Consider the following 17,952-nt stretch of genomic DNA (forward strand, 5'->3'; position numbering starts at 1 on the left):
CTGCAGCTCTGGTGTTACACAGGAGCCCCATCATTCTTCGTTTGGATCTTTCTGAGCTGCAGGGACTCATCAGGTTTATAGCAGAGCTTTCAAATTGCTGGAACCTGAGCCAGTGGTGGTTCATTCCTGTAATCACAGCAATCCAGGAGGTTTGAGTAAGTTTGAGGCCATCCTGGTCTAGAGTGTGGGATCTTGTCTCAAAAAACAAAACTCCAACAAATAATGGGTTGGGAATCTGAGAGTTTAGGGGTAGGGTCAGAAGTCCCAACTCTTAAAAACTGGTCATTTTAAGCTTTTGCTGTTTAAGAACACTAGGTGGGGTCTGTAACACTTTGAAGCAAATCTGTATTCACAGCAGAAGCACACGTGTTCATTTGAAAGCCAGCACAGACCCTGCTTACCTAGTGAAGTCTCACACGACTGTGCTGAGGCTGACCAGGCACATGACATTACAGGGTTGTTCCCACAAGTGAATGTCCTGATGTATGCAAATTTGGGTAGAGCCCAAACTTAAACTATTTTGGTATGCATATTTATTTCATTCATTCTTCTCACACAGCAGTGCAACCTGCATGGTGATCCAGTGACTAGGAGGTTTCTTCGTTGGCAGATGAACCGATGTTAAGAAATTTGGTGGTAAACCAGTAAAAGTATTTCTTGACCTGTCAGGTGTTTGGTAAATTGGACATTCAAAAGTCTGGAGCTCTGAGTCTGTCTGGTCAGAAGCTTGGGATGTTTCAATCTAAAAACAGTTAACAAAAGCAACAGATCACATTTTCTGTGAGTAGGCTTGAGGTATTAGGAATTAAATACATTTTTTTGTACTAAATTAATGATAGTCAAGTTGCATATTGAAATTGTATCTAGAGAAGTTAAAATAGAGATAACTTGATAGCTTTCGGTTTAATATCCCTGAGAGATAACAGTGGACATCAGTTTTAGATCTTTAACAGTATGGTACTATTTTGTCTAAAGTACATTATTACATTTGAAGGCATTCTAATAGGCCTGAGCATGACTTAAACATGGCACTGGCAGGCCTTGCCTTTCCCCATTCCCTGTGCCTTGCTAAAAACCGTTAGCTTACATTCCTAAAGCTAGCCACCAAGGTCTGTTCTCTTATTTAGCCACTTCCCCCTCCTGAGGCTGACCACCAAGGTTCAGTTATCAAAGTATTGAAGTCCAGCAATCAAAAGCCCCCTTTGGCTGCCCTATTTAACATTTCCAATTAAAATTAAGTACCCCATCCTAACACAGGGTTTCCCCTTCTACCCTTATAAACTGCCATTTTCCTATGTTCCACATCTGTCTCCTCTCTAGCCAGAGGCAGTCCCCTGTTCCTCTGGGACAAACACCCCTTCCCTCTCTCTCTTCCCCTCATCCTCTATCTCCTGTCTTTGTCTCTGATTTCCTGCCCTCTGTTCCTTTGGGGCAAATAAATCTCCTTTGTGCTGAGAACTTGGTCTGTGCTGATAACCATTCTTCAACATTTCCCTCATGAGATCACAGGTAATTCAAGCTCAGAAGTTAGGGATTTCCTTATCAAGTTAGGTGATTACCTTTGTTGGCAAAAAGTGGATATCAGGGAATTCACAGCATAAGTCAGTGGGCAGTGAGTCTTCCAGGACTTCCTGTTCAGGATCCCACCGTGCTCCCTCAATGAATAAACCAAAAATATACACTCCACTGGGAGATTGGTCCTTTTCCTGATGAGAAAGAAGAATCAGGGTGCTTCTTGCAGAAGCCTGCAATACCTCCTCCCCCAAGTGTGGTATATCCCTGCCTCAGGTTGCCCTGAATCCTGAGGTGAAACTAGACACCAAATTTCTAAGGTTTCTTAGAGGGAACAACAAATAATACAAACCAGAGCAGGGTAAATGAGATGGAAAGACCAGCACACATTAACCAGACAAACAGCTGGTTCTTTGAATGGTTCAACAAGATTGACTGACTACTAGCCAAATTAACCAAAAGAAACAGAAGGTGCAAATTAATAAAATCAATGACAGAAAGGAAGTTGCTACAATAGACTAATGAAAGCCACAGATCATTAGGGAATGCTTTGAAAACTTAGACTCCAATAAACTGAAAAATCTAGACAAAATGGATAAATTTCTAAGTGCATATTGACTTACAAAAATTAAGCCAGAATGTATCACTGTAAACATATCCATAGCAAACCAGGAGAGAAAAAAGCATTGATTAAGAGTCTAAGAAACAGTCAAGGCTGGAGAAGTGACATGCTGCTAAGTCTTCCAAGCTTTCAAGGAAGACCTGATACCAATATTTGTCAGACTCCATGAAATATAGAGGGGAGGAACATTACGAAGCTCTTTCTATGGAGCCAGCACAAGACCGATCCTGAACTTGAATAAAGACCACAAAGAGGAAAACTACAGATCAATCTCCTGAATGAATATAGATACAAGAAATCTTCACAAAATACTTGGAAACTGATTTTAAGATCACATTAAGATCATACATCACAACCAAACTGGTTTCATTCCAGGGATGCAAGGTTGGTTTGACATACAAATCAATAAAAATGTAATTAATAAATGTAAAGACAAATTGCATGATTATCTCAACAGAAGGCAGAAAAAGTATTGAAAATTCCACATACAATAAAAGTCCTGAGCAAACCAGGGAAAGACAGCCTTCCTTATTATAATCAAGGTGATATACAAGCTTATAGTCAACATTATGCTAAAGATGGAAAACAGCACTTTTTCTTGGCACAAGACAAGGGTGTCCATCATCTTCACTCATATTGAATAAAGTGTTCAAGAAGACAAGAGAAAGGTGTAAAAGAAATCAGGAAGGAAGAAAAACTGTCTTAGGTTTCTGTTGCTGTGTTATGACCATGACCACAAGCAACTTAGATAGAAAAGGATTCATTTAGCTTAAATATTCTGAAGGGAGCCAAGACAGCAGCTCATCAGGGTAGGAACCTGGAGGCAGGAACTGAAGTAGAGGCCGTGGAGGAATACTGCTTCCTGGCCTGCACCACATGGCTTGCTGAGCCCTCTTTCTTATACAATCAGGATCATCTGTCCAGGGATAGCACTTCCCACAGTGTGCTGGGCCCTCCCACAACACTCATCAGTCAAGAAAATGCCCTGTAGACTTGTCTACAAGCAATCTGCAGCGCTTCCTCCACTGAGGTTTCTTTTCCCAGATAACTTTACCTTGTGTCAAAAAACTTTACCTTGACAAAAAAACTAACCAGGACACTATCCCGTTTGGCAGATAAAATTATTTTTTTCTTGAAAGACCTGATGGACTCCACCAAAGGCTTTCAATAGAGTAGCTTTTAGTGTGGGGGCGTATGCCTTTAATCCCAGCTCTCAGGAGCCAGAAGCAGACAGATCTCTGAGTTCCAGGCCAGCCTGATCTACATAGTTTAAGTTCTGGGACAGCCAGAACTACATAGTGAGATTCTGCTCAAAACAAATAAACAAAAACCTAAAACCAACCCCCCCTCAAAAAAAATTAGTATCTTTTATATACATCAAAACTGAAATTCCTCATAGAGATATCAGGAAAAATATCCTATTTACAATAACCGAAAAAGTATAGAATCTGGGAATAAACCTAACCATGGAGGTAAAAGACTTCTATAAGGAAAATTTTAAGATGTTGAAAAAGAAATTGAAGATATCAGATGATGGAAAGACTCTCTCTGCTCCTGGATTTTTCAGAATTAGTGTCTGAAAATGGCTATATCACCAAAAAGCAATCTACAGATTCAGTATAATTCCTACAAAAATTCTTTACAGAACTAGATAATCTTCAGAACTAGAAAAAACATTCTAAAAGTTGTATGGAAATACTAAGGATCACAGATAGCTAAAGCAATTATAAGAACAAGACTTGAAGTCTAACATTACCTCAAACTACTCTGCAGGCACGGTGATAAAGACAGCATGATATTGGCACAGAAGCACATCGAGACACAAAGATTCAAAACTAGTAAGAACCCACAGAACTATGAACACTTAAGTTTTATCTGTATGACTAAACAAGTCATACATTTCCTCATAAAATGGAGATTGGGGCCGGGCGTTGGTGGCGCACGCCTTTAATCCCAGCACTCGGGAGGCAGAGGCAGGAGGATCTCTGTGAGTTCGAGGCCAGCCTGGTCTACAGAGTGAGATCCAGGAAAGGCACCAAAGCTACACAGAGAAACCCTGTCTCAAAACAAAACAAAACAAACAAAAAACAAAAAGAAAACAAAAACCAAAAACAAAAACAAAAATTAAAATGGAGATTGGACCCTTTCCAGTCACCTCAGCACCTAGTACCTGGAAGGCTCTCCTGACTATGTTGAGCCTCTTCTGGAGAATTTTGGAGAAATCATCCTCCTGTTTATCGATGGTGCTACGAATTACTTTGTGAGTGAAAGTGAGAACATCCATGGAGATTCCTTGGGCCCTTCCATAGTCTTGAAGCACAGCAGTGAGAAAGGCTTTGAAGAAAAACATAGTGCCAAAGTTTCTGGTAAGCCTCAGGTGTCTTGTGGGGTAGGCACCATGACTGCCCCATGGAGATGAAGGGAAACGCCAGGAAGGAAGGGTAATGGGGTGTTGTGTATCAGTTTACTCCTAGATAAAACATTCCATTTTAGAGGGAAGCTTGGGAAGATGCAGAATATTCTCAAGGGAGGTGAAACATTCCATCCCACAGAGAAGCTCCATAAAACTCAGGAAGTAAGCGATTCAAAAACTTCAGGAAGTTCCTGAAACTGACCAGTTTCAGCAGGCTCCTCCCTCCTCAAGTGTAAATAAACAATAAGGACTGCTGAGAGATACTCTCAGACATGCTGGACTTCTTGGACAAGACTCTCCAGCTTATTGAACTGCCTGCAGATTTTCCATTCAGCTTCAGGGTTCCAGCTTTCATGAGCTGTCACCCGTGTTGGGGTGGGCTTTGGTGATGCAACTGTCTTTGAGTCATTTCTGCATCTGTAAATAACCCTAATACATTGGTTCACAGAGGTGGACTTTGGTGATATCCTTATTTTGGTTGGTTCCTTATCTAGTGTGAATAGAAGTTTGTTGACACTTACCTGGGAATAGTGTCACACACCATGGGGTGAGACTGGAGGACAGGAGAGACCAGCTACCCACACTTTCAGGCCTGTGCACGAGGGCTGTTTGTGTAGGTCCAGCTCCCCATTCCCTTTGTGCAGGGAGAGGGGTTACAGTTGTGGGAACTGAGCCTTTTCTGATCTTATTGTGACTGATAATTGTACTTTACTGTAATCTTGGTAGCAGAGATAGGTCATAGACGGGTGAGTGTGGAACCCAGGGTTGCCTGAAGCCTCTTCCAGCAATGTCATACTGACATTGACCTGCTTATTAACCTGCCTGTGGCAGTTCTGCCCCATGGGCATAGAGGGAGGGTACAGACAAAGGGCAAAGTCAACCTGTGTGAGGTTGATTTCTTCATCGGTTCTGTGGGCCTCTCCCGTGTCCCCCATTTCAGTGACCTCAGCTTTCCAATCCAGTGGAGGCCTTGGATCCTACTGAGCTCCGCCTGCCCTCTACCCCATCATCTCAAACAGGGAGTCCAGCTGGTTCTGCCTCCTAACTTTCTCTCCTGTCCCCTGACCCCTGCTACAGCCACTGCCAGCTTTTGACTGGAGCAAAGACTTCCCTACGGCCAAGACCAAGCCTGAACGTCTCTGGCACCGATGCCCCCCTTCCCTGTCACAGCGGGTGCCTATGACCTCCCCCGCCCTCCACTGCAACAATTCCCTGCTGCCCCCCGACAGCCATCTTTCCAGCTTCAGCCCACATTTGCTGTCTGTGGGCCTGTGTCTATCCTTGGTTGAGATTTGATTCTAAGTCAGGCTAAATTCAAAATGTGGTCACTTGGATGGGTTCCTCAGAGTCATCCAAGTTACTAGTTATAGGACTTTGGGCAAGTTTCTTCCCCCTCCCCACTTTTTAAAATCTTTTTTTTTTTTTTTCCCTATTAGACTTCTCATTTTGTGTGTGTTTTGCTTTCATGTATGTTTGTGTGCCACATGTGTGCTTGGTGTCCCAGAACTGGAGTTGTGAAACACCACTTGGCGGTTCTGGGGACCACCAAGAGTAAGCCATCTCTCCAGGTCCCCAGGCAAGTTTCTTAACTTCTCTGTGCCATGTTTCTCCTAGTTGGGCATACAGATGATTACAGCCTGGGCAGGCCACTGAGGGAACTGTCTGAACAGAATGGGGCTGGCAGCCTGTGCACTGTGTGACGGTTGGTTCTTCCCTCCTGCCCGTCCCGCTTGGGTACTAGTTGGTAACAAGCTTTAAGGCTCATCTCAGAAGCCATTCCTTAGAGGCCTTCTCTGGCCATCAGTTGTGGTCTCCCTGTTTTATGTACTAAGTGTTGATTCACTCTTACTCATTTGCAAAGTCACTCATTTATTCTCCAGGTATTGACTGAGAGCTTTGTTGGTGTCGGACAAATTAGGTACTTGGGGTGCAACAGAAAAACAACAACAACAACCACCACCACCCAACCTACCTGTTCCTGCCCTGGTAGAGCTCAGTCCACTGTGGCTTCTTCACAGGGACCTATGGGTCTCAGTTCCCTGCTGCGGTGACATATCCCACTTAGTGTCTACCTTTCCTGCTGAGTATTTGTGCTGAACAGGTAAGGCATAGCAGACATTCTACCATCAATTCTTTTTAATAAATGAGTGTCCAAGGTGTAGTGTTTCCTCTTGTGTAGGCCTTAGGGAGGAGTCTTAATTCTGCATTTGATACCAATAGAACCAGTGGCTTAGGGATGAGAAAGGGACCTGCCAAGGCCTAGTGGGACCTTGGGTGTGGGGAAGATGGGATAAGGAGAAGAGGTGGGGGTAGGACAGGCTCAGGTCCCTGTCTTCGGGGCCAGTGGTGGTGGAGCTCCTGAGTGCAGGTGGGCCCGAGCCAGATGGGGGTGTGCCCTGGGTGCTAGCACTCACCTTGTGGAGAGAAGAAAGCAGGGAGCCAGTATCTCGCAGGAAAGCCTTCGATGAAATCACTCTCGGGGTTGGCAGGGAGTTTGGATTTCTGGTTGGCTGATGTAGCGGGCTGTTTCCAGGTCATGACAAACGTCATGTACCTGGTGAGAAACCAGTGGCAGGGCAGAGCAGCTGAGGGCACAGTGGCTGTTCCCCCTAAAGTGGCCTGGCAGCCTCCCGCAGCCTCCAGGATGCTGCTCTCACTACTTAGCCAGCCTACCTCAGCCTCTCTGTTCTATACTTTGATGGACACTGGGCACAGTTGGAAGCCTCTTAGAGGAAAGGAAGGGTAGATTGTGGAAGCCATGGATTTGGACATGCCTGGCTGGGCCTTGAGGAATCTTAGCACTTGTTTCTGAGTTGCAGACTTTGCCCATAGCTGACACTCAGTTGCTGTGAGTCACAAGAGACAGCCGGGCATAGGCTAGACAAAGAACTTCTGAGTTTGCATGGTGATATTTGTGTTTTCTAGTGAGACTTTGGGTAGTCATTTCCTGGGCGGTGGCTTAGTCCTTTCTGAAACAGCATGACGACAGGGTGGTCCTCACCTCCCACCACACGACCACCCTGAGAATGGGGTCAGGGAGACACAACTAAGTTTTTCACACGTAATTCCGTATTCCCTCTGGCCAGTTTTCCAGGCATAGTGTGGAATAGCAGGGAGAAACACATGCTGGATATTTCCAGCTCTCAGCATGGGACCCCAACTCTTAGGTCTCTGTTTTCTCATCCCAAAAGGAAACTGTGAGGAAGAAACCCAGGAGACTGAGCTGGCATGGTAAGGTGACTAGGGGACTGCCAGGCTCCAGCAGAAGCAGGGAAGGGAAGGAAGGAAAAGCAGTGTTGACTCTCGCTCGCTCGCTCTTACCGATGGTGTATGGCCGTGTAGGCCACTTTGGCCCAGGTGTTGAAGAAGTTCACCCGCTGGATGAGGTCGCTCACCCAGAAGCTCAGGGGCTTGCAGGACCTGTAGGCATTCTTCTGCAGATTGAGAGAGAAGAGAAGTGGATCATTTCTGTAAATCTTGTCTAGAGGTCATTAGGCACCTTTATGCCTGGGAGAACACCTTGGCAGTAGATCTCCATTTTCCAGCTGAAAACACAGTGTTGTCTGAAAATTAGTACCAAGGAAATCACATCGCCTTAACTGGAAGTGCCTGTCCTGGCCACAGGATTTCAATAGTCTTCAACCTTTACCTCTCACCTCTTCTTTCTGGGGACATTGTCTTCATGGGGACCCTGGATTTTAGCCACATGAACTCCCTAGGCTTCCTGGTACAAGTTACCAGCCTCACCTACTGGACAGTGCTTTCCAGCCCGGCAGAGCTGGCCTGGCCCTTGACCTTCTTCTCACTGTTCCTTCTGCTTGCAGCCCCCACTGTCCATTCGCAATCCCGTTCATAACAAGCCTCAGACATCAAGGATGGAGGGAGTGGGGCTTGCAGTCCTCAGCCGCCTCCATCTTCTCCTGACAGTAGGTGTCTTGTGGAGGAGATCATGGCCTCCTGTCCCCTTTACCGTCCTCATTAGAAGTCAGTGGTCACAGCTGTTGGTCTCACCCCAGTCCAGGGCACGCAGATTCCTCCTGAATTCTGCCTGCCGCCTTGCACGCCCCATCCACTGGCTGTCTTTTTGTGATGGCTGTTGCCTGAGTCCTTCCAGCCCTTTCTTCTCTCCACCCTCACCCCTGGTGGTCCCATTGTTTCATCCAGGCTGACTACACTAAGTCTTGCTTGGAGTTCTCATACCTAACTGTTCTCAGTAGCTTCGCTTTAAACTCCCATGTCTCCACACGCTTCCCATAGCCATCTCATCGCTTGTCCTAGCTGGACATCCCAGTTAGCTGAGCTCACGTCTGTCAGTCAGCATGCCACCGCCACTCAGCCTTCTGCAATGTCACAACCCCAACACTGGCATCAGGGAGCCCAGCTTTCTCCTAGCTGGCTTTCTTGGCCAGTCAGGAAGCCCCCTGGGCCCTTCTAGCCCACTGAGCACAGGAGCCCAGAAATCCTGTCAGCTCTGTAGGATTCCAGTGGTTTACTATGCTACATGTGTGAAATCTACAGAAGTTACAATTTTCAAAGAATTAGGTGTCGTTGGATGCCTTTAACCTGTTTCCGTGTTTTCTATACAGGTTGTTTTTTTAAAAAAAAGTACTGTGTTGATCTGCAATTCACATAACCATGCAATTACTCATTTAAGGCACGCATTCAATAAACAGTTGTTAAATGTATTTACTGAGTTGGACGACCAATACTGAGTCACCCTTCAGCATATTTTCAGCACTAAAGTAAAAACCAAACCAAACAAACGAAAACCCTGTTTTTCTGTTTTGTTTTTCGTTTGCACTGCTTAGTTCTCTGGTACCTGCAGCTGGAGGCAGACACTTTGTACGCATTTGTCTGTTATGGATGTTTCATTTAAATGAGTCATACACTGCGGCCTTTTGTGATTACTTTCTTACACTCTGTAGAAGAGCCTCACTTTTCAGGGTTCACCCATGCAGCATCTGTCAGCATTGGTTATGTTGGTGGCAATCATCTGTAATACTTTCTTGTTCCCTAAGGATATGTACCTTACAGCCTTTGTAATCATGTGATGTTTTGTACTAACTAAAAATATGAATAAGATAAAACAGAACAGCAGACCAAAATACTACAGAATGTAAAATTAAAACCAGTGCCTTTCTCCACACATGGCCCATTATGACACCACTTAAGGTAACTATTGAGGTCTGCTTTTCCTCCTACAACGTCTGTGTTTCTTGAAACTAAAACACATGTACTTTTTATAAGCAAACATGCCCCCATATTCTTCTGACACTTTAAAAACCTTACCAAGCCTTTGTGGAGGTCTCTGTGGTTTGTGCGTACATGCCTCATCTTGTGCAGACCTTATTTCATATAACCAGGTCCCCCTCCCCGCCACGGATCTCCAGGCTGTTTTCAGATTTATGCTGTGTGGTAAATACCTCGAAGATAAATTTTGGTAGAACTGCCACACTGCCCTCTAATTGGTTGCATTCACTCACATTTGTACCAAAAGCAGATCAGCACAGTGGTCACACATCATCTCTTCATGTGGAGCAGTGAACTTGGTCATTGTGGAGCACGGACATTTCTCAGGCTAGAGGCGAACAAGACGCATGGCTGCTTACCTGCCACAGCATGGGCACTCTGGCTTTCAGGAAAGAGTCGTATGTCTCTTCCAGCTCTTGAGTGAGGATGCTCTCTCCCTTTATAGCAAGTTGAAGGTCCTTTAACGATTTGTGTATGACAGATAATAACTTATTGAACCGTTCTATTTCTTGGCTCAGAAAGGTTATCAAGACAGAGTGGATAAGGGGATCATGGCCTGAATTAAAAAAAAAAAAGATGGGGGGAATATGATGTTAATAGGGGAAGAAGGGATGCAAGCTTCCAAGTTAGAGAAAGTCCATGTGTTTTGACCATGGTTGGTAGACATTTTCTAAGGAAGTGTAGATAGCAAATGTTTTATTTTTATTATTTTTTAATCAACCACACTGCCTGTTATGACTCATCCTACAAGTGTCACCACACCTAGTATGCAAATCAGTCAGCACAAGTTGTGTCTCAAGAAAGCCTTAGCCATGGTGGCGCTTGCCTTTAATCCTAGTTCTTGGGAGGCACAGGAGGCGGATCTCTGTGAGTTCAAGGCCAGGCTGGTCTACAGAGTGAGTTCCAGGACAGCCAGAGCAACATTGTGAGACCCTGCCTCAAATAAACCCAAAGAAAGCTTGAGTTTGAAATTCATACAGTATTTATGTGTCAGAAAGTAGAGGTTCTACTGTTGACGTAGTAAACCACTGGAATCCTATAAAAACAGCTGGATGTGGTGGCGCACGCCTTTCATTCCAGCTCTAATGAAGCAGAGCCATCCAGGGCTCCTTAGTGAGACCCTCTTTTTACTATCTACGCCTTAACTTGCAGGCAGAACTGAAGACTAGATTTAGCACTGAGAGATTCATTCTCCTCGTACGCAAACCAAGACCATTACAGTCACTAAGGGACGTCACCTCATGAGACCACTGTGGGCACGTGCTGTCACCGCCTGCACAGTCCCCGTGCTTTTTGGTAAACTGTTGCTCAACATTTGGCTCCAACATGACTTTTGGAAAGTGTTAGACTCTGGGGCTGGAGAGATGGCTCAGTGGGTAAGAGCATGTACTGCTCTTCACTCTTGCAGAGGACCTGAACTTGATTTCCAGCACCCATGCCATGGCTAACAACTGCCCTCTCCCATCCCGGGAGACACCCGACCTTTCCAAGCTGTGGTTCCTCTACCTTCCTCCCGGGTCAGAATCTTTCCTGATGAGGCTGCAGTCTGGGGAGAAGCTCAGGGCTGCTACTCACCTTCAATATTTTTGTGAAGCCTCTCCCACATTGAACTTGATAAAATGAATTTGAATGTGCATTGGTTTTCAGGCCCAGAAACTTCCTCTTTCTCCACTGTCAGGGGCAGCTGAACCATTATGTCAGATAGGATCTCCATCACCAGGTCGTCATTGCTCTGCTCAGGACTGCAAAGGAGTCAGATGAACAGTGAGGCACAGACAGAACATGAGCAGCTTCATGGAGCCCACAGCTGAGATACAGAAGACCTCAGAGACACTGGAGTTCACTTTACAGAAGAGAAAACTTGTCTGGTCACTTATATGTTTATAAGGAAATGTCTTTTAAAAGCCTCCTTAGGGTTTGTTTCAAAAACACTTTTTTTTTTTTTTTTTAAACCAGACTCCATCTGCAGACAGGCATATGCCTAGACTGGATGATGATGATGAGGAGGAGGAGGAGGAGGAGGCAGGCCCAGTAGCTCATGGGTTCTCAGTGGGTCAGTTTGTCACATTCCTCTGTGCTTACCCGAGGGCTTCTTGACCATGAACTCTGGGGTGACAGGGGCAGTGCATGTACATGGCTGAGGGCACGTGGCTGGAGTGATACTTTGAAGTCCTTCCAAAAATGAGAAGCCAGGGTCAGAAATGAACGAGGAGGACAGGGCACACAGGACAGAAAGCGGGTGAGCAGGGGACCGCTACACTCCTTTGGGCTCCCTTTCCTTGCCAGAATGGGCCAGTTTTTCACCTAACACCAAAATTTCATTTTAGCCAAATGAATGCTGTCTTTCAAAGCAGCTGATAACTGATAACACCAGTCTGGCCTTTTAGCTCAATAGCACTGCTCTGGGCACCTTCCAAGTCACCAAGGACATGCATTTTCTATGCTGTGCTTTTGACTTTTGCTTTGGTTTCTTAGTAGCCATCCAAGGTAGCTTCAAGTAATTTCAGAAGTCAAAAGGTTTGAATATGACAGGTCTCCCAATGGCATCTCATAGACAAATGAGTTTCCATGTTTGAGCAACATGACTGGAGGAATTATGGCCTCTCCATCTAAGTGAAGGGACACTGTGAAACATGTTTAAGATTCTTGTTCAAACTATTCCTGTTGTATAGTTATTTCTTTCAAATTGAATGTTCTTTTCTAGAGAAAGATTCCTTCATACTGAGGAAATAAACTAAACTTAGAAGACACAGGGAGTGAAGTAGTCACAAGTCTCAGCAAGGCTCCCTGCAAAGTTATATCAGAATGAGCAGTTGCTGAGTGGGAGACACTGATGAGGCAAGCTGCCTGTAAACTTCCAGGAGTTGCCACTTACACTAGGGTGGACTTTGTGGTGACATAGATGTCTTAGACTCATCTGTGTTCCTGTAAGTAGCCTGTGTAACCCATACTCCTGAAAATAATTTCAGTGAACCCACTGGGTCTCTAAGCTAGATTTGGGAGGAATTGTTTCTGTGGTGTGCTGTCAGTGCCCTATCTGAGATGAATAGACATTTGTTTACACCTCCCCAGGAAAAGCCACACAATTCCATTATAATCATGCCATCTTTTACTGGTGTGTTGGGGAAAGATAATAGTATGAAGGGTATCATCAGAAGTATGGAGTCTACAGGACATTCCACCTGCTGCTCTGGGAACATCTGGATGTTTTCTCTTGGGCATATGCCTTTCTCCATATGCAATTCCCCCCTATGAAGCAGATGGTATATACTCAGGTCTAGTGAAGTGGCACTTGAAACTATGTCTATTTATTGTTTGTAAACAATACAGGATGATGGATCAAATAGTAAAACCCATGTGCCAAAGCCAGAGAGCATGCTAATGCCATCTGAATGAGTCATGATCCAAAGAGATAAGACTATAATAGAACGTAGAAATTCCAGTTAGTTTGGAGGTACACGGGAAAAATACATGTATTTTAACAGCCAAAAGAATGTAAACTCTGTCTAGAGGTATTAGAGAATATGTAGTTGGCATCTAGGGATGTGGGTAATGTGGCCACCTCTCATAGAACTGTGGAGTAATTATCCTGATAGTTACAGAGTTCTGAGTATCCTACTCATGCTCCCAACAAGAAGTAACCCCCAAAAAGGGAAAAAGTATAGAAAAGGTATTTTTGTACCAAGGAATGCTATTATCTGGAATGTGTGTGTGTGTGTGTGTGTGTGTGTGTGTGTGTGTGTGTGTGTGTGTGTGTTTATGGAATAATCTTTGTGTACACTGTGAAGATGTGTCATTCTGATTGGTTTAACAAAAAGCTGAATGGCCAATAGCTAAGCAGGATTTTCAGGCACACAGGATGCTGGGAAGAAGAAGCGAAGAGTCACCAGCCAGAGGGAGAGGAAGCAGCATGGGCAGTACAGAGTAAATGTAATAAAGCCATGAGACAAAAAGTAGATTGACAAAAAGGGGTTAATTTAAGTTGTAAGAACTAGTTAGTAACAAGCCTAAGCTATTTATAATCAATAATAAGTCTCCATGTCATTATTGGGAAGCCAGTGGTCCCGATGAAAAGGTCCAACCGCGCGCGCGCATGTGTGTGTGTGTGTGTGTGTGTGTGTGTGCAGGTGAACTTGCCTGTGTAGGCCTATGTGGAGGTGAAAGGTTGATGTTGGGATGGCTTTTGTCTCAGTTGTCTCTCAGCCATATTTATTTACTTATCTATTGAAACAAGGTCTCTCACTGAACTTGGATCTCACCATCTTGGCAAGCTAGCTGGCCAGCATGCTCCAGGATCCACCTGTCTCCACCTTCTAGCACTTGGAGACACATGTGTGCCTGGCTTTTCTGTGGGTTCTGGGAATCTGAACACAGGCCCTCATGCTTGCACAGCAAACTTTGGTAAACTGAGCCAACTTTCCAGCTCATGAACACTGTGATAGTCCTGAGAACTGGGCCTCTTAAACTTGAGAGGTGAAGCCTATGCCTCATTAAAAAAAAAGAGAGAACTGAGAAAACACTTCAAACTGAAATCCTGCTAAATTTATATAAATAAGAGAACAAATGATTTAAGATTCACTATATATATCTGGTTATTAGATTTTTGAAAATGATTGACAGACTTGAGAAGGCCTGGCAGACAGACAACAGAAGGATACAAACTGTAACAAATTTTAATCTACTTGCAAATGTTTGATCAAGGCCCCAAACGGGACAACATTACTGAGAGGCTCTGACATGGTGGTTGTTAAGATATGCCACACCTAGAAATTAAAAAACTGAAAACGAGGAAGGAAATTCCTGGACTCTCGGGGAGTCCCTGTGACGTAGCCAGGATCACTGTCTTGACTCAAATGAGGGGCCTTGGCCGAGCATGGCTTCCCCATGTTCACGAAGTAACACAGCAGAGCTAGGATTTGAACACAGGTCTGGTGGGGAAGTTGGAGGAGAAAGTGAGCACACCATGATCTAGTTCCTAAGCTCCCTGGGAGAGAGCACTGGGGGATGTCTAAAAAGGGAGAGTGGAGTTATCCTTAGCCAGTGAAGACATTGAGGGATCCGGACATGTAGCTCTGGCATAGACATACTTGATTTCATTTTACAGTCTCGGGGGAGGAGGCTTGAATTTGGTGTACATGCATTACACCATTTAGACCTTACAGCATCCTCGAAGGGCACACAGGTCTTTCTACCCCCTTCAGGTAAGGAAACTGAAGCAGCGTGTAGAGCTGGGATTCACACGGGCCTCCGAGTACAGGCCAATTTCTCTTGAGCTCACAACCCTTCCCATCACTGCCATAGCTGTCTGTCCCTCCTGAGAAGCAAATGTGCATGTCCCACATTTAAACAAATTCATTTAAACCTAGGCATTATGGACTACACCTTTAATCCCAGCACTCGGGAGGCAGAGGCAGACAGATCTCTGTGAGTTCGAGGACTCTACAAAGTGAATTCCAAGACAGCCAGGCTGTTACACAGAGAAACCATGTCTTAGAAAACCAAAACCAAACCAAAACATAAAAACCAAATTCACTTAGAAGACAACTCACTAGGTACAATTCAGTCACTCATCCAACAAATATTTATTAACTACTACATGCTTGGCAAGTGTGTGTGTGTGTGTGTGTGTGTGTGTGTGTGTGTGTGTGTGTGTGTGTGTACGTGCACATATGCACACATATGAGCATAGGTATGTGGGTTTATCATGCAAGCTATACTTTTCTATCAAAATTATATCTGGTAATTCCCAACTAATGATCGTTCCCAGTGTTCTCTTACTTGATCATGAGGTTGACTGGAGCAGCTTTCGGTTGCAGGCTGATGAGATTTTCAATGAGCTTCTGAGTCTTGGTCTCGTTGCAGGTTTGTGTGGCCTCGGGGTGTATCCCTAAGATTTCTGGATAGTCATCATCTGGTAAGGACTGGATAATGTGTATGCAGTCCTTTAAGCTTGCCGAGCTGGGCACTACCTGGTACATCTGAAAGTTGAATGGCTTTGTTAATTTTGCATGAGTAAGACATCTACTCCAGGTAGTATCTCCCATGACCTTTTATGCAAAAGACTCTTATTTCTATAATACAGACATTCTATTAAAAGCAACACCTGGGACCTCACCATTGCAAACCGTATGACATTCACATGTAACATTCTTGTTGGGAAGGCAGCAGTGTTTAAAGGCTAGAGGAGATATTACCACAGGTAATGGAAGCATGGGCCTCTAGTAAAACCTGTCGAAGCGATGTGAGGGAATCCAAGGCCTTGTGTGTTAGAAGTGTGGTGAGCAGCCTGGTACTACTGGGAGAGGGTAAGACTATTGAGAAGTGGGAGAGTCGAGCACTGTGCTGTGTCACTGAAGGAGATGTTGGGATGCCACCCTGCCCATCTTTGTTTCCTGGCTGCCATCAGTGAGGAGCCTCCCCTGCCACAGGCTCCCATTGTGAAGTCCTTTGTCCAAACAGGCCCACAGCAGCACCATCAACTATGGACTGAAATCTCTGGAAACACCGCCAACAATAAACATTTCCTCCTAAAAATTGTTTGTCTTAAGCATTTGTCAAATTATAGACGTCTGTCTAATACAGATATTAAGAATGGATGACCAGTAAATAGGAAGAGAAATGCATTGTTTATATGTCAGAAGGCCAGTGGTAGTGGCTCTCATTGAAGACCTGGTGAGGGCCACAGGACACATTGGAGAACAAGGTAAAGACATTATCAGTGAAGGAAACTAAGATTATTTCAGTGCATAGGATGGACTGGCAAGACGGAATGGTCATGAAAGTTTCAGGGTTTTAAAACAATTGAAATGTAAGATTTCAGAACACACATTTTTGTTAATGTGGTATGTTGCAATGAAAAACAAGCAATATGTATATAACTATATTATTTTATCTCCTGTTCACTTACACAATTCAGTGTGACAGTCTGCATTCAGAAGCCAAACACAATATACTTATTGAGCAATTTTAAAGGTTTTTCAAGGGTAATTTTTATCTTAAGGACTGACTTGAGAATTGTCTTTGTGAGGGTTTCTATTGCTGAGAAGAGACACCATGACCATAACAACTCTTACAAAGGACAACATTCAATTAGGGCGGCTTGCTTACAGTTCAGGAGTTCAGTCCATTATCATCATGGTGGGGAGCAGGGTAGTGTGCAGGCAGACATGGAGCTGGTTACAGCTTGATCAGAAGGCAACAGGAAGTGGACTGTGACACTGAGCGAAGCTTAAGCAAAAGAGACCTCAAAGCCTGCCCTCACAGTGACACACTTCCTTCAAGGCCACACCTCCCAATGGTGCCACTCCCTATGAGCTTATGGGGGCCAGTTACATTCAAACTACCACAAGAATCTAAACTTAATTTAAATGTTCCTTTAAATAGTTAAAAGCAAACAGAGGCTTTGCGACGCAATAAGAAACAATTGCATGCTGGCTGGCATGCACCCGGTGGTCCGTGAATGCTGCTGGCTTTTGTTGCTCGGCGTCATCAACAGGCTGTTACTACACGGTTTTTTTTTGGTGCCTTACAAATGAGTTTCTCTCAAATATCACTTTGTTCATCTCTCTGTATTCTTAAGACTTAGGGCAGATGACCTGGGTCTGACCTCTACCCCTCTTGATGACACCAAGCCCGCATCTGGCCCAGAGCCTCATCCTTCCTATCTCCTGTTATCCACTTACCTCTCCACACCCCCCCTCCCCCATATGGGTCAGAGGTCCCGGGGCTGTTTCCTCTGTAGCAAACATTGGACAAAGCATGACTGCTGGTGTCTAGCCTGGAGCTCTGCCTACAAGGTGGAGGCCTACGTGGAGGACAGAAGCTAAGGGGCTGCGGAAAGGGAACAGTTTTCTACCTCAGATGCTTGTGGTAGAGACAGAGTTCCTGCATGCCAGCTCAGCCACATGTTGGTGCTGTGTGCTTTCCACCCTGGCACCAGCAGCTCTCCTGTCTGCAAGCTGGGCAAACAGAAGCTCTGGCAACATGGGAAACACACGCACATTGGCTAGACTCTGGTCTGTACGTGCGGCTCGCTTCTGCCTCCTTGTGCTTTTGTATAATGCTCAGCGTCTCAGAGGGCACACACCATCTCTTTACCATTCTCTTTATTGATTGCTTGATATATTCTGGCATTTAATAGAAAAATGGGAAGTTG

At 44.8% G+C, this 17,952-nt stretch overlaps 1 protein-coding gene across 1 annotated transcript in view; it reads right to left on the reverse strand.

Annotated features, from left to right (window-relative positions):
• Positions 1–518: 518 nt before the first annotated feature.
• Dnah14 (dynein axonemal heavy chain 14) overlaps positions 519–17,952 on the reverse strand; it is a 219,404-nt gene continuing 201,970 nt past the window's right edge. The window contains exons 79-86 of the mRNA XM_059281041.1: positions 15,576–15,775; positions 11,373–11,539; positions 10,157–10,353; positions 7,869–7,981; positions 6,962–7,101; positions 4,305–4,468; positions 1,560–1,706; positions 519–742 (exon numbers count right to left, since the gene is read on the reverse strand). Of these exons, the coding sequence (XP_059137024.1) occupies positions 539–742; positions 1,560–1,706; positions 4,305–4,468; positions 6,962–7,101; positions 7,869–7,981; positions 10,157–10,353; positions 11,373–11,539; positions 15,576–15,775 (1,332 nt within the window). The 3' untranslated portion in view covers positions 519–538. The remainder of the gene's footprint in view (positions 743–1,559; positions 1,707–4,304; positions 4,469–6,961; positions 7,102–7,868; positions 7,982–10,156; positions 10,354–11,372; positions 11,540–15,575; positions 15,776–17,952) is intronic.

This window comes from Peromyscus eremicus, chromosome 15 (genome assembly GCF_949786415.1).
Source record: "Peromyscus eremicus chromosome 15, PerEre_H2_v1, whole genome shotgun sequence".
NCBI lineage: Eukaryota > Metazoa > Chordata > Mammalia > Rodentia > Cricetidae > Peromyscus > Peromyscus eremicus.